Source organism: Canis lupus, chromosome 10 (assembly GCF_011100685.1).
Source record: "Canis lupus familiaris isolate Mischka breed German Shepherd chromosome 10, alternate assembly UU_Cfam_GSD_1.0, whole genome shotgun sequence".
Taxonomy (NCBI): Eukaryota; Metazoa; Chordata; class Mammalia; order Carnivora; family Canidae; genus Canis; species Canis lupus.
Genome location: NC_049231.1, coordinates 63098167 through 63112494, shown reverse-complemented (window position 1 = coordinate 63112494; position 14328 = coordinate 63098167). Strand labels below are relative to the sequence as shown.

At 38.4% G+C, this 14328-nt stretch overlaps 1 protein-coding gene across 13 annotated transcripts in view; it reads left to right on the top strand.

Moving 5' to 3' along the window:
* The window catches only part of FAM161A (FAM161 centrosomal protein A), a 65196-nt gene that overhangs the window by 19373 nt on the left and 31495 nt on the right, over positions 1 to 14328 (top strand). For 6 of the 13 annotated variants that reach the window (XR_005366105.1, XR_005366107.1, XR_005366106.1 and 3 more), the window contains one exon: positions 5131 to 5285. Coding sequence is in view for 3 of the 13 variants with exons in the window: in XM_038551372.1 (XP_038407300.1) it covers positions 5131 to 5285 (155 nt within the window). In the remaining 10 variants the exon portion in view is untranslated. Of the gene's footprint in view, positions 1 to 1680; positions 1865 to 4409; positions 4579 to 5113; positions 5286 to 5731; positions 6307 to 14328 lie in introns of those variants that run through there. The other 7 variants (XR_005366114.1, XR_005366110.1, XM_038551373.1 and 4 more) reach the window with 5 other exon arrangements.

Here is a 14328-nt window from a genome sequence, read left to right as displayed (position 1 = left end):
ATTTGGTCCTATGGACAGTGAGTTCTGATTTTACTATATATTTTTTTAATTTTACTATATTTATACTCAGTTTTACAGTCTCCCCCTAAGAGATATCTGTCCATTTCACATCTCACATCATCTTCTCCTTTGTACTCACAAAGGAGGTGTTCTTATGGGTGGCATAGCTTAACGATCGACAGACTCACTGGAGGTTACAGGTGCTGTGTTGTAACCTTGTAAAAGCTGTTGCATTTGGAGCTTCCTGCCAGCATTATAGGACTGCCCTTCTCAATGAAACACTGAGGACAGGGGCACGTTTTATAGGTGAATTTACATTTATAATATCTCAAAGTTATGGGACCCGTTTACTTACAGATTTGGAAATAATTTTATATAATGCTTTTCATTTTAAGGAGTGGGTTTCTTTTTTTAATTTCTTAGTTTCAATTTTAAAGGGAAAAATCATCATAAACTGTTGTGAATTACGTAGCAGAAAGGGATTGACTTCTAGCTCAAAGTAGTTATTTCCAGCTCCTGACTGCAGGTTGTTTGTCTGGTAATTATATCTACACAGATTTCCCATAGACATCTTACATCCATCTTGCCTCAAACTAGATCTTCCTCTTTGATTTCCTACTTTTGTTGGGCCACAGTTTTGGGGACTGGTAACTACTTTTCCTCCCTCTTTCACTTGCCACTGAGAGACCTGACAAATTTTCTTCCTAAATAATTTTTGGATCTGCCTTTCTCCATTCTCAATGATGAAATGCTACATGAAACCTCTGTTATCTCTTCTCTGAGTTATTGTAGTGATTTGACTAGTTTTCTGGCCTTGTTCTTTGCAAAGCCACCCATCATATCTTCACTTTGCCATTCCTGTTCCCTTGTCAAAATGTTACCCTGGGAGGTAGAACATAACCTCTGATATTAGTGACAATCATCCATTTTCACGGATTCTACTCATTCTCATTTTCAATGAAAAATATCAAAAGGTCTTATCACTCTCTTCTTCAAATACTACAAAGTGGGTATTCTTATATTACAGAGGAAAAAACTGAAGTTCAAAGAAGGTAAGTAACTAGTAAGGTTTATAGTTAGTAATGGAACTAGGATTGGACCCAAGTCAGTCTGCTTCCAAACAATTAAGACTAAGCTGTCCTGCTCTCTCCTAGAAGGTGACTCCATGACTCTTAGCCTGGTGTATAGAATCCTCTACATTCTGATTCCTGTTAACCTCTTTGTTCATCAACCCCAACACACCCCCTGCCCCCTCACCATGACCACCCTTTACTTTCAGACCATACTAGACTACAAGTTCCAAACTTCTTTATCCATGCTTTTTCTGAACACTGTTAGAGCCTCTTCCTTTTTTTCATACTGATCTTTCAAGTATTCTTATAAAATTACTTGAATTGCTTCCTGGGTTGAATTGGGTGCCCATTTCTGTGTTTTTTTATTAACCTCTGCATACCTTTGTCTTTGCTCCTGCTATATTGTGTGGAAATGATATGTTTCAGGATCTCTCTTCCTTTCTAGCTAGTTACTTTTAAAGGTTGTGGTCAAATCTTTGTATTCCTAGCACCCACCACCTAGGATATCCTCTGGCACAGAGGAGATGTTAATAAACATTTGTTGAACCAAAACTGAAATGTTAGGATCAAATTAGCCAGGTAATGACCTCTCATTTTTTTTTTCTAGGATTAACCTGGGCTGAGAGCACTGTTTTTTGCAGTCTTTGATAGTGATGAGTCTCACTCAGCATGAGTAAGCTGTTGTGCCATGCTGTGAATTCCCACTGCTTCTAAGCACAAGAGAAAGTGAGGCAAAATAAGTAGTGTGTGTGAAATTAAAGCCATAAAGAAATTTTGCATGTTGAAAACAGGTTAGTTTCATAGCTGATTCTACTTCTGCCACTTTTGGCTCTTATCTCTGCTGTTCCTTTTATCCAAAAACACTGTTCTCTTTCCATATACACCCACTACCTCTCATGAGGGCTTTTTACAAAATAAGTACTCAGTAATTAAATAAATGAAATAATTACTGTAAATGAAACTTATGATTATAAAATAAATATTTTTCCCCTTCCAATGAGGGCACTGACTGTAGACAAACTTTAATCATTGTACATTATTTTGGTTTTCAGAAGAAGCAACACTTGTTTTTTGTTTTGTTCTGTTTTGGTTTTTGCAGTCTTTGATAGTAAAATAAAATAATCATAGTTATTTTCATTGTTCCTTTTATCTTGTAGTCTGTACAATTCTTTTGCATGGTGAAATGCAAGGAGGAAATGTTTATTTCAATTAAGAATAGTTATACACTACTCACCTTGATATAAAATATTAAAAGGTGGGGATCCCTGGGTGGCGCAGCGGTTTGGCACCTGCCTTTGGCCCAGGGCACGATCCTGGAGACCCGGGATCGAGTCCCATGTCGGGCTCCCGGTGCATGGAGCCTGCTTCTCCTTCTGCCTATGTCTCTGCCTCTCTCTCTCTCTGTGACTATCATAAATAAATAAAAATAAAAATAAAAAAATATTAAAAGGTAATTAATTCTATATATAGAGTGACTGGCAGTGACTCACCATTGCTTTGGTTTTGTTAACATAAATTAGTGCATTTTTTTCTTGCAGTCTGTTTTGCTGTGACTATTGCTGCTAATTAACAGCTGTTATTTAATAAATCCACTCACAACTTTATACATTATCCATGTATTAGTGCTAATTGTGGTCTTGCTGCTGTTGAGTTATTCTCTAGAAGAGTAAGCTTACCAGCCAGGACAGAACAAACTATGTTGTCCTGTTTCTTGGAAATCACAAGGTTTACTGACTGAGTAGATTCTAAATTCTGAACCAAATTCAAATGAAGAGTTAATGAGTACCGGCTTTGATATTATTTTAATCTCTTTTATATTTAACTTGCTTTTATCAGAGTATAAAATGTTTTTAATGGATTAAGAGTTATTTGGGTTTTCTTTATTCTACTCTACAGTCTTTGGGGCATAGTTCTTATCTTCTCACTTAGCCATGACTTTCGGTTCTTCAAGGCCTGTGTGTTGGTGTTCATAGCCTCTGGATGCATTTTATTAACTTTTCTAAATATTGTTGTATTTTATAGCAGGTGCATTTTAGCAACAGTTTGGGTACGTTTTCAGTTTTCCAGAGCATCACAGAAACCACTGGTGGTAGCTTATCCATTGTAATCAGTCTTTATTTCCCTCATGGAACACTAGATGCCGTGGTCCCTCAGTATGCTGGAGTCCCTAGGTTAAGCAAATAGATATCTGACACTTGCATTGCTGAAGTCAGGTTTAAGCTACCTTCAAACTCCAGGATGAGCACTACTACTTAGAGAGAGCAGCATGGTGAAATGGAAAAGACCCAGGAGGGATCCCTGGGTGGCGCAGCGGTTTGGCGCCTGCCTTTGGCCCAGGGTGCGATCCTGGAGACCCGGGATCGAATCCCACGTCGGGCTCCCGGTGCATGGAGCCTGCTTCTCCCTCTGCCTATGTCTCTGCCTCTCTCTCTCTCTCTCTCTGTGACTATCATAAATAAATAAGAATTAAAAAAAAATAAAATCTTTAAAAAAAAAAAAAAAAAAAAAAGGAAAAGACCCAGGAAATGGTCAAGAGCCTTGGTTCTACCATTCACTGTCCTTATGACCTTAAGCAAACTGCTCAACCTTACTGGGGGTGGAGGGAGTGTTCTAGTTTACTTTTTTTGTTGTTTCTTTTTTTAAGATTTTGTTTATTTATTCATGAGAGACAGAGAGAGAGAGGCAGAGACACAGGCAGAGGGAGAAGCAGGCTCCATGCAGGGAGTCTGATGTGGGACTCGATCCCGGGACTCCAGGATGACGATCTGAGCTGAAGGCAGACGCTTAACAACTGAGCCACCCAGGTGCCCCGTCCTTATTTGTTAAGTATGGGGGTGAGACTGGGTGATCTCCCACACCCTTTCCAATATGGGATGCCATCGGTGCACTGGAGCTGGCCCATCCTAGTTACCTTAGCTGGAGGTCCACATGGCAACTCTTGGCCCTATACTAGTTCATATCCACTCATGGAAGGTAAAGGGTGACCAAAGCTGAGGCCCTAGTGAACCCCAGGCATTTTGTGACCTTGAAAGGTCACAAGAGTTCCTGTGGTCTCAGGAACTGTGATGACTCCTGACCTGCTTTAGGTCTGAGAGGGTCTCCACAGGTCCTAAGGCCAGGAAATAACATTCTGGAGATTTGGACTCAGTTCTAAATTCTTGTTCTTTTTGCTGTATCCATTGATTTCTCCAGAGTAAAGATAACCACATTGATGATATTATCATCTTTGATGGATTAGAGATCTGGCATTTAAAGACTAAAAGTTCCAGTAGGTACATAAAATGGAAGAACCCTCTGACAACTATCGCAAACTTATTTTCTTCCTTGTTTTTCCAGATTCCTTGAACAGTCATAAAAGTATATTTTTAAAAAGTATATAAAACAGATATAATGTAAAGAATATAGGTCACGTGGCTACTACCTAGGTTAACAACAGAACATCACCAGCACCCCAGAAACCCTGTGCACCCTTACCAGATCAAAACCCTCTCCCTCTTCCCTAGAGGTAGGCACCATTCTAATTTTTGAGATAAGCATTTCCTGGTTTTTGTTATTATTTTTGTGTTTTGCAGTTTTACCATCCTACACAGTATGGTTTAGTTTTGCCCTTTTGGGGACTTTAGGTAAATGAGTCATTCATTCTATGTGTATTCTCTTGTCTTTTGCTTCTTTTGCTTAGTACTGTGTTCATGAGATCCATCCATACTGTCGTGTACGATAGAATTCATTTATTGTCATTGCTTTATTTTACTCCGTTGTGTGAATAGACCATTATTTATCAATCCTATTGTTGAGAGATATTTGGGTTGTTTCCAGTTTGGGGTTGTTAAAAGTAGTACTTTCCTGAGCGTTTTTGTACACGTCTTCTGGGGTACATATGTAGGAGTTCCTCTGGGTATATGCTGGGGAGTGGGATTGCTGGTCAGAAGGTTTGCTTACTTTGAGTCAACTGTGATTATTAGATTTAATTTCTAATACTGGAGCTTTTAACCCATACATTTTTAATGAAAATTTAAAGTCTTTTGTTCTCCTCTAAAAAGGTTTGTCTTTCCTATAGAAAAATGCAAGAATGGCAGCAGAAAAGCGTTATTCTAACACCCTAAAAGCATTAGGACTATCTGATGAGTTTGTTTCAAAGAAAGGCCAAAGTGGAAAAGTATTTGAGTACTTCAGCAATCAAGAGATGAAGAATTTCACTGAAGATAAAGAAAGGTAACATATATAGGACATCTAAATGGTTTACCTTTGGAAAAATTCTTACTTGCTGGAAAGAATAAATTCTGTCCTATATCTTTAAAAGATCTTTTAACCTAACACAATACATGTGAACTGTTGTAAAACATTGGTATTTTAACACTTGGCACATTGAAAATATTATGTGGTGATGAAGTATCTTGTTTTTTAAAGCAGAATAATTTAAATTTCTGACTGACATAAATGATGAAAATAATAAGATGCTTTCAAATGAAGCTTACAGAGCCAAACAAGGTTTGAAATAGATTAGTTCTCAATTAGCACTTTTATAGAGCTGTCTTGGTAAATCAGAGCTCATGCCCTTGAGGAAGACTGACTCCATGATGATATACGTTGCAAAGCGTTGGTTGACCTTTAGACCAAATCATTTTTCCTTTGAAAGATTGATAAATTTCTTCCTCCAGCTTTGATGAAGAAGAAAATGTAGAAGAAAGAGAGAGTGGGGAAGAAAATCATTTTATTGATACGAACAGCCAGGATTCTTACAAGGAAAAAGAGGAAACTGATGAAGAGAGTGGAGAAGAGAAATCTGTTAAGGAGTAAGAGGGAATGAGCAGGATGTCTCCTGTCTGTGCCCGCGCTGTCGATGGCAGCCCCTGGCATTAGCATCCATGCTTATGGTGGGAACAGCATCAGTGAGAGCCCTCCAACCTGTACAAGGCTCTTGAGCAAAGTCATCTGTAGCCTGGAAAGGCCAAATCCAACCGCATTGTTGTTGGGTCAGTTGGAGTAAGGCTTTGCCTGTTCAGGTTTTTTAATCACTATGTATGATTTGCAACTTTGACCTTACTTGTATTTTTAAAAAAGCATTTGAGAATCATAGCTGTCATCATAAACTGATTAGTTCTGAACATATTTGCTACTTCCTTATTTGAATGGGAAAAAATGGCTTGGCATTGAGAGCAGAAAGAAGTACTGGCTTTTGGTGATTTGAAAAAATGTTTGTGGGAAGTCTGAATCAATAAATATTTTAAAATTATACTATTTGCTCATTCTTTTCCTCTGCAATACGTCTCACAAAATTAATTCTCATACTTGTTTTACTGGGTATTTTAAGTTTCTTATCTGAGCCATTTTTTTTTAAGTAATAAAATATAGAAAAAAATAGGTACTTAGAAATTCGTGTTCATTTCTGCACTGTTGGTTGTTAAATTTTCCATACTATCGTGACTTTTTCTTTTTATCCCTAGTTTTACTCCACATTATTTTTGATATGTAAATTAGAAAAAAAATTTTTTTAAGATTTTATTTATTTATTCACGAGAGACAGATAGAGAGACACAGGCATAGGGAGAAGCAGGCTCCATGCAGGGAGCTCGATGTGAGACTTAATCCTGGGACACCAGGATCACGCCCTGGGCTGAAGGCAGAGGCTCGACTGCTGAGCGCCCCCCCACCCCCCCAGGCATCCCTAGAAAAGTTTTTATTTTTATTTTTTTTATTTTTTATTTTTTTAGAAAAGTTTTTATACCAGATTTTTTTAACCTTGTGTATTATGACAGAAATAATTATAAGCATCTGAATTATCTTAATTGGGGGTAAATATCAACTCTGTTGTATATATGATGGAATTGTGCATAATAACTTGTCCAAAGCAAATCTCCAAAGTAATTCAGATTTAACTCATTAATACTAGGCCCAGTTGTGCTCAAGTTTTTATACATTATTTTGGATGTATTTTGTCTTTATGTGCATGATGGTAATTTGTATGAATCTATCATTTTTATTATTTAAGCAAATGTTTGTTTTAAAAATTAAAACCAGACATAAACATATGATAGGGTAAGACATTTTCTTTTCGTTTCTTTTTTTTGACATTTTATTTTCTAAAAACAATCTCCTTTAATGAGAATGAACTAATTAAAGTATATATATATAATAACAATGTTTCCCAACTGAAAATTTATGCTTTAAATGAAGAAATAAGGTGATTTTTCTCAAGGTCACATGTTTACTTGTAATTCCTTCCCACAGTTTATGTTAACACTATTTGTCACTATAATTAGATTGTAAACTCTTTGAGAGTTGACACTATTTTATTTTATTTTATTTTTTAAAAGATTTTATTTATTTATTCATGAGAGACATACAGAAAGAGAGAGGCACAGGGATCCCTGGGTGGCGCAGCGGTTTGGCGCCTGCCTTTGGCCCAGGGCACGATCCTGGAGACCCGGGATCGAATCCCACGTCAGGCTCCCGGTGCATGGAGCCTGCTTCTCCCTCTGCCTGTGTCTCTGCCTCTCTCTCTCTCTCTCTCTCTCTGTGTGTGTGACTGTCATAAATAAATAAAAATTAAAAAAAAAAAAAAAGAGAGAGAGGCACAGACACAGGCAGAGGGAGAAGCAGGCTCCATGCAGGGAGCCCAACGTGGGACTCAATCCTGGGACTCCAGGATCATGCCCTGGGCTGAAGGCGGCACTAAACCGCTGAGCCACCCGAGCTGCCCAGTTGGCACCATTTTAAAATTCATCTTTGTATTATTCCTTTAATATTTTGCACAGGACTGTGCATATGGTAGGTACTTAATAAAGGCTTGGATGAGTAAATAGATGAATTTGGTTTTTATTATAATTATTTCAAAATAAGTACACATGGGATTAAAAACATTTCCTTTTTTTTTTTTTTTTTTTTTTTAGAGATTTAATTTTATTTATTTTGAGAGAGCACGAGCGAGGGGAGGGGCAGAGGGAGAAGCAGACTCCCTGCTGAGTAGGGAGCCCCATGCAGGGCTTGATCCCAGGACCCTGGGATAACGACCCGGGCTGAAGGCAGACGCTGAACCAACTGAGCCACCCAACTGCCCCTAAAATCATCTCTCTTCTAATTTATTGAAAACCTGTGAAACATAATTCACAAATTGTAATATTTAAAACATGACTTGGTTCCAAGGATTTGCTCTTCATTCTGTCGCTTCTTGGTTTCATGGAGATAGTGTAAGACTTGGTTTCAGGACCATTGTTCAGTTTTCTCTTTAAAAATAGGAGTTGTACCTATTCGGGTGGCTGTAGGAAGGATTGGATGATATAATGTATGGGGAAAACTCTTTGGAAACTAGGCTATTCAAATGATAGCATCAGAAGACAGAATATTCCTGAAGAAACTTTAAACATCTTGTATTTCAGTGAGATATAAAGGGATTTAAATATTGTATTATAAATAATGTTTGGGGGCACTTGGGTGGCTCACTTGGCTCAGGTCATGATCTCAGAGTCATGGGATCAAGCCCAACGTAGGACTCCACGCTCACCAGGGACTTTGCTTGAGATTCTATTCTTCTCCCACTGCCCCTCCCTCCTGACTCGTGCTCTCTCTCTCTCTCTCAAATAAATAAATACATATCTCTGAAAAAAAAGTCTGATCCACTTTTTAAAAAAATATTTCATTTATTTATTAGAAAGAGAGCATGAGTTGGGGGAAGTGGGGAGGCGGAGGGAGAAGTAGCTCCCGCCTGAGCACAGAGCCCCATGTGGGCCTAGATCCTAGGACCCCAAGATCATGACCTAAGCCAAAGTCAGACGCTTAACCAGCTGAGCCACCCAGGCACTCCCCAAGCCACTTTTTTAAAGACAGTGATCTGGTAACCTCAGAGCCGAACTTAAAAGACACCAGCAGTTTCAAATCTCTCTATGCAAAAATCACAATTTTTCATTTAGAAGATCTCAAATTGATAGCCGAAAGATTTCTTTAGCATGTGGTATTACACAGTGATGGGCAGAAGTCAGTCTTAAAGATTAAATCAAATACAATTTTCAGGTGGTAAGTAACTGAAAATGGGCATTTGTATCATCAGAATTTGCTCCACAATTATTTTCATTTATGGGATTGTCTGTTATTCATAATTAGACTAGTATCAAGAATAAGGTTATACTCTTTTCCCCTTAAATAAGGAAATATTACTGGATCACCCAGTAGCCTCAAACACTTCTTTCTTTTTTCTTAAAGATTTTACTTATTTATTCATGAGAGACACAGAGAGAAAGAGGCAGAGGCAGAGGGAGAAGCAGGCTCTATGCAGGGAGCCCGATGGGGGACTCGATCCAGGGACTCAATCCAGGGACTCCGGGATCACGCCCTGGGCTGAAGGCAGGAGCTAAACCGCTGAGCCACCCTCATGTGGTTTGAGGGATCCCTCAAACACATACTTCTTAAGAAGAAATCATCTGGGTAATGGAGGATTAAGTGATTCTCTATCTCTCTCTATATATATACACACACTTAATAACTTTAACATGGGGAATCCCTGGGGGGCTCAGCGGTTTAGCTCCTGCCTCCGGCCCAGGGTGTGATCCTAGATTCCCGGGATTGAGTCCCACGTCTGGCTCCCTGCATGGAGCCTGCTTCTCTCTCTCTCTCTCTTTGTGTATATCATGAATAAATAAAGTCTTTAAAAAATAATAATAATAACTTTAACATATTTAAATATATATACTAAATTTTTATATTCATGTAATATATAGTATACATACAATATATACTACGTATACGCATAGCACCCACAGGTATATGTATGTATATGATAGAAAATTTTAGAAATTACTTTTATTTCATTTATTTAGTCTACATAATAAAACAATTCCTATGCCTCAAAGGCATTTTCATGGGCAATATTTTTAAGTTATTTCTAATAATTTGAGGGTAGCAAAGACTTCAATATTTAGAACGAGTCAATAAAAATTGTAAGCCTTAAAATATTGCCTGTTAAGAAAATTTTTTTTTTTACCCTTCTCAACCATCATATGCCTGTGTGTAGATGTGTGCTCTTAGTGATTGTTTTAGAAGGAAACAAGGACGTGAAATGAAGTTTTGGTCAATAAAGGTTTATCAATATATTATAGTCTAAAGAAAATGATTACTTTGTCTTAAATGCTCTAGGCATTCTCAGTTCTTATAGCTTATAAGTTGTGCTGATGTGGCCTGTGGTTGGCTTATTTATCTGTATTGGCCTTTAGAAAAGGAATAACTTTTTTTTTTTTTTTTGTAGAAAAGGAATAACAAATTTTTAAAATTTGTTTTTACAGAGGAAAAAAAAACAATATACATTATGTTTTTAAAATTCTACTTTTAAAGGAATCCAGGTGGCTCAGTCAGTTAAAGCAGCTGCCTTTGGCTCAGGTCATGATCTCAGGGTCCTGAGATAGAGTCCTGTGTTGGGCTCCCTGCTTAGCAGGGTCTGCTGCTCCGTCTGCCTCTCCCTCTATGCTCTACCCCTACATACATACATACATACATACATACATACATACATACATACATACATAAATTCTTTTAACAAAAATTCTACTTCAAAAAAATCTCAATATTCAGAGTTTGTTTAGCAACTACTATAGATCAAATAAATGAAAAAATAAAACCATGGTTTATAAGATGTCCTTTTTTTTAAAGATATTATTTATTTATTCATGAGAGAGACACAGAGAGAGAGAGAGAGGCAGAGACACAGGCAGAGGGAGAAGCAGGCTCCATGCAGGGAGCCTGACGTGGGACTCGATCCTGGGTCTCCAGGATTATGCCCTAGGCTGAAGGTAGGCGCTAAACCGCTGAGCCACCAAAGGATCCCCTATAAGATGTCCTAATTATGAAAGCAGATATATTAACATTTAGAATATCTACTTACTCTAGTTATTTTTACCTTATTTATTTAAGGTGTTTTTTGTTGTTTTTCAGTTTTATTGCAATAAAGTTGACATTGAGCACTGTGTAAGTTTAAAGTATACAGCATAGGGATCCCTGGGTGGCGCAGCAGTTTGGCGCCTGTCTTTGGCCCAGGGCGCGATCCTGGAGACCCGGGATCGAATCCCACATCGGGCTCCCGGTGCATAGAGCCTGCTTCTCCCTCTGCCTGTGTCTCTGCCTCTCTCTCTCTCTCTCTCTCTCTCTGTGTGTGACTATCATAAATAAATAAAAATTTAAAAATAAATAAATAAATAAAAATAAAAAAATAAAGTATACAGCATAAGTATCTCTATATATTGTGAAATAACTACCACAATAGATTTAGTTAACTCTCATCATCATTTGGATAAGAAAAAAAAGGTGTTTTCTTCTTTGTGTTGAGAACTTTTAAGACTTACTCTTTCAGCAACTTTCAAATATACCATATAATAGTGTTAACTGTAGTCACCATATACATTACATCCCTAGTACTTATAAAAGTTTGTACCTTTTCACCAACTTTCCCAAATCCCCCATCCCCTACTTCTGTCCTTTCTGTAACAACGAAGACTTTGTTCTCTTTAGCAAGTTCTGAACCTCAATAAAAGGAGATAAAAATAGTAAACTCTATTATATAACTGTCAAAAGTTAAGGAATAATACGCTTGTTTATATTTAACTCTGAAAATGTGGTCATACCAAAAAATCGTAACAGAATTCGCCCCTGAGAACAGTCTGGGTGTGGGCAGTGGAAGACTTAGGTTTTGGTTTTGTCTTTTCCTTTTCAACATATATTAAAGAAAAATACAAATGAGTCTTGTTGGTAGCTATTTTCTAGTCATGGATTTATAGTATCCTGGCATCAAGAAAAGAGAAAAACAGTTTTTTCTTGGTACTTAAAAAAACTGTATAATGACATATTTTGAAGAAAAAAAACATTTTGGACATATACAAAAGTAGAGCGAATGGTCATGAGACCCATATACCCATCACCCAGTATCAATAATTACCTACTCACAGTTACGTCCTCTATACTCCCATCCACTACTCCCTAATTGTTTTGAAGTAAATCATTCCTATTTCATGAGTACATATTTCAGTACATATCTTGAAAAGATAAAAACACATGCAGCTGGGGGGAAGGGCAGAGGGCGAGACTCTTCCAGCAGACTCCCCACTGACCGTGGAGCATGACACAGGGCTTGATCTCATGACCCTGAGATCGTGACCTGAGTCAAAACCAAAAGAGTCCAAGGCTCAACTGACTGAGCCACCCAGGCACCTCTCCGAAGTCTCTTCTTAATACATCTCTTTTTTTTTTTCTTGCAATTTTGTTGTTGAAGAGACCAGGTCTTTTGTCCTATAGAGTATCGAACCATAAATTTTGTCATTTAATGTGTTCCTCTGTTCTTTGTATTTCCTGTAAACCAGTAGTTAGATCTAGGCCTGATCAGATTCATATTTGATGTTTTTGACAAAATTACTTCATAGGTGGTGATGCCCGTTTCTGTCAGGAAGCAATGTCTAATGATTTTTCCTTTGGTGATGTGAACATTCCTCCAATCCTCACGCCAGTATCTCCGCTCACTTTGGTTATCTGAAGCTCTCTTCTCTAGTAGATTCCTTAGGAAGGGCTCCTGGAGAGAATAGTCCTTGATTCCTTAACATCTTCATAACTGTTTGTCTATGATCTTTGTATTTGAAAACCAATTTGGCTGGATATAAAAGCTTTACCTCATATTAAGTGTCTTAAATATGTCTTTACTGCCTTCTGGCATATAGTATCATGTGGTCTGATAGAAATCTTGTTTTCTTGCCTTTGTAAGTGACTTGGTGTAGCCAAAGTTTTTGTTTTTCTCTTTGCTGAAAGTCCAGTACTTGTTGGCCTCCTGACCCAGTTTCTCCAGGTATATGGTGTGCCTTTTAATTAATTTATTTATTTTTAAAAAAGGATTTGTTTTGTAATCTCTATACCAACATGGGACTCAAACCCACCACCTCAAGATCAAGAGTCCCACGCTCCTCTGACTGAGCCAGCCAGGCACCCCTTAACAGATTATTTTTTGTATTTTATTCTCTCTAGTCATCATTTTTTGAAATGATTGTTTTCATGTACTTCTGATCTTTCCTGGATTTTTTACTTCTCTTTTTAAATCTTTTCCAAATCACTTCAAAATTTTTCTCACTGTAATTGATATTTTCTCTCACAGTTTTTAACATTTCCTTTTAGCTCATTCTGAAATATGATAGCTATAGTTTTCATTTCTTTTGTGGGTATTTTTTTCTCATGTGCCTTCATTGTCCAAAGAGAAATAATTCTTCTCTTGTTTTCTTATTTAAAAACAAAAACCTTTGAATAGGATTCAGTTGTGATCCTTTTTCTTTGCTAATATTTTAAGTGAAATGAGTTACACCATGCTCCTGGAAGAGAGAAGCAGCCCAGGTCGGCTCTTCCAACTTCTGTTAAGAACTGTGCAGGGTCGGGGCGCCTGGGTGGCTCAGCGGTTTAGCGCTGCCTTTGGCTCAGGGCCTGATCCTGGGGTCCCGGGATCGAGTCCCGCGTCGGGCTCCCTGCGTGGAGCCTGCTTCTCCCTCTGCCTGTGTCTCTTCGTCTCTCTCTCTGTGTCTCTCATGAATGAATAAATAAAATCTTAAATAAGTAGATAAATAAATAAATAAAACATGGGCTTGAACTTTCTGAGATTTTCTACCCTGCTCAGCCATGAGATTTTATCTGAATCTCCTATTTTCTTTGTCCCTATTGTTCCTACTCCTAAGTCCCTCGTCCAGGGCTGCTGGCTGGCTCAGTCGGTAGAGCATACGACTCAGGATTGTGAGTTCAAGCCCCAGGTCAGGGGTAGATTTCACTTAAAATTTTTTCTATCCTCAACATGAGACGTTTTTCTGGGGGGATGCTCTGGTGGTTCCGGGCCCCCAGGCCACGTCAGCAAGCCCAGACCTTGCAGAGTCTCTCCATACCCACCTGCCAGTGGGGCCTGCGACGTCCATCCTCATTCCTGCCGCTGCTCTCAGAACAGCCTGCCCGACCCGCAGGCGAGGGCCTGATGACCATTCCGGGCTCTCAGATTCTCGGTGCTTCCAAAGGCGCCTTGGACTCCTTTCACATTCTCTGACCCCACCAGGGTCTTATTTTTCCATTTTTGGAATCTGTGGCTCTATCTCATCCCTGTAATTTTATGTAGATGTTAGCTGAGGGGTTTTGGCTTTGTCCCTGTCCCCTTAGGTGGGTGGCTATGGGAAGACTGGGACATGAGTAGCCACTGCCTCTTCTCCACACTCCGTTTTCTATGTACTTTTTGAACTGTTTGAATTTTTTTTTTTTTTTTACT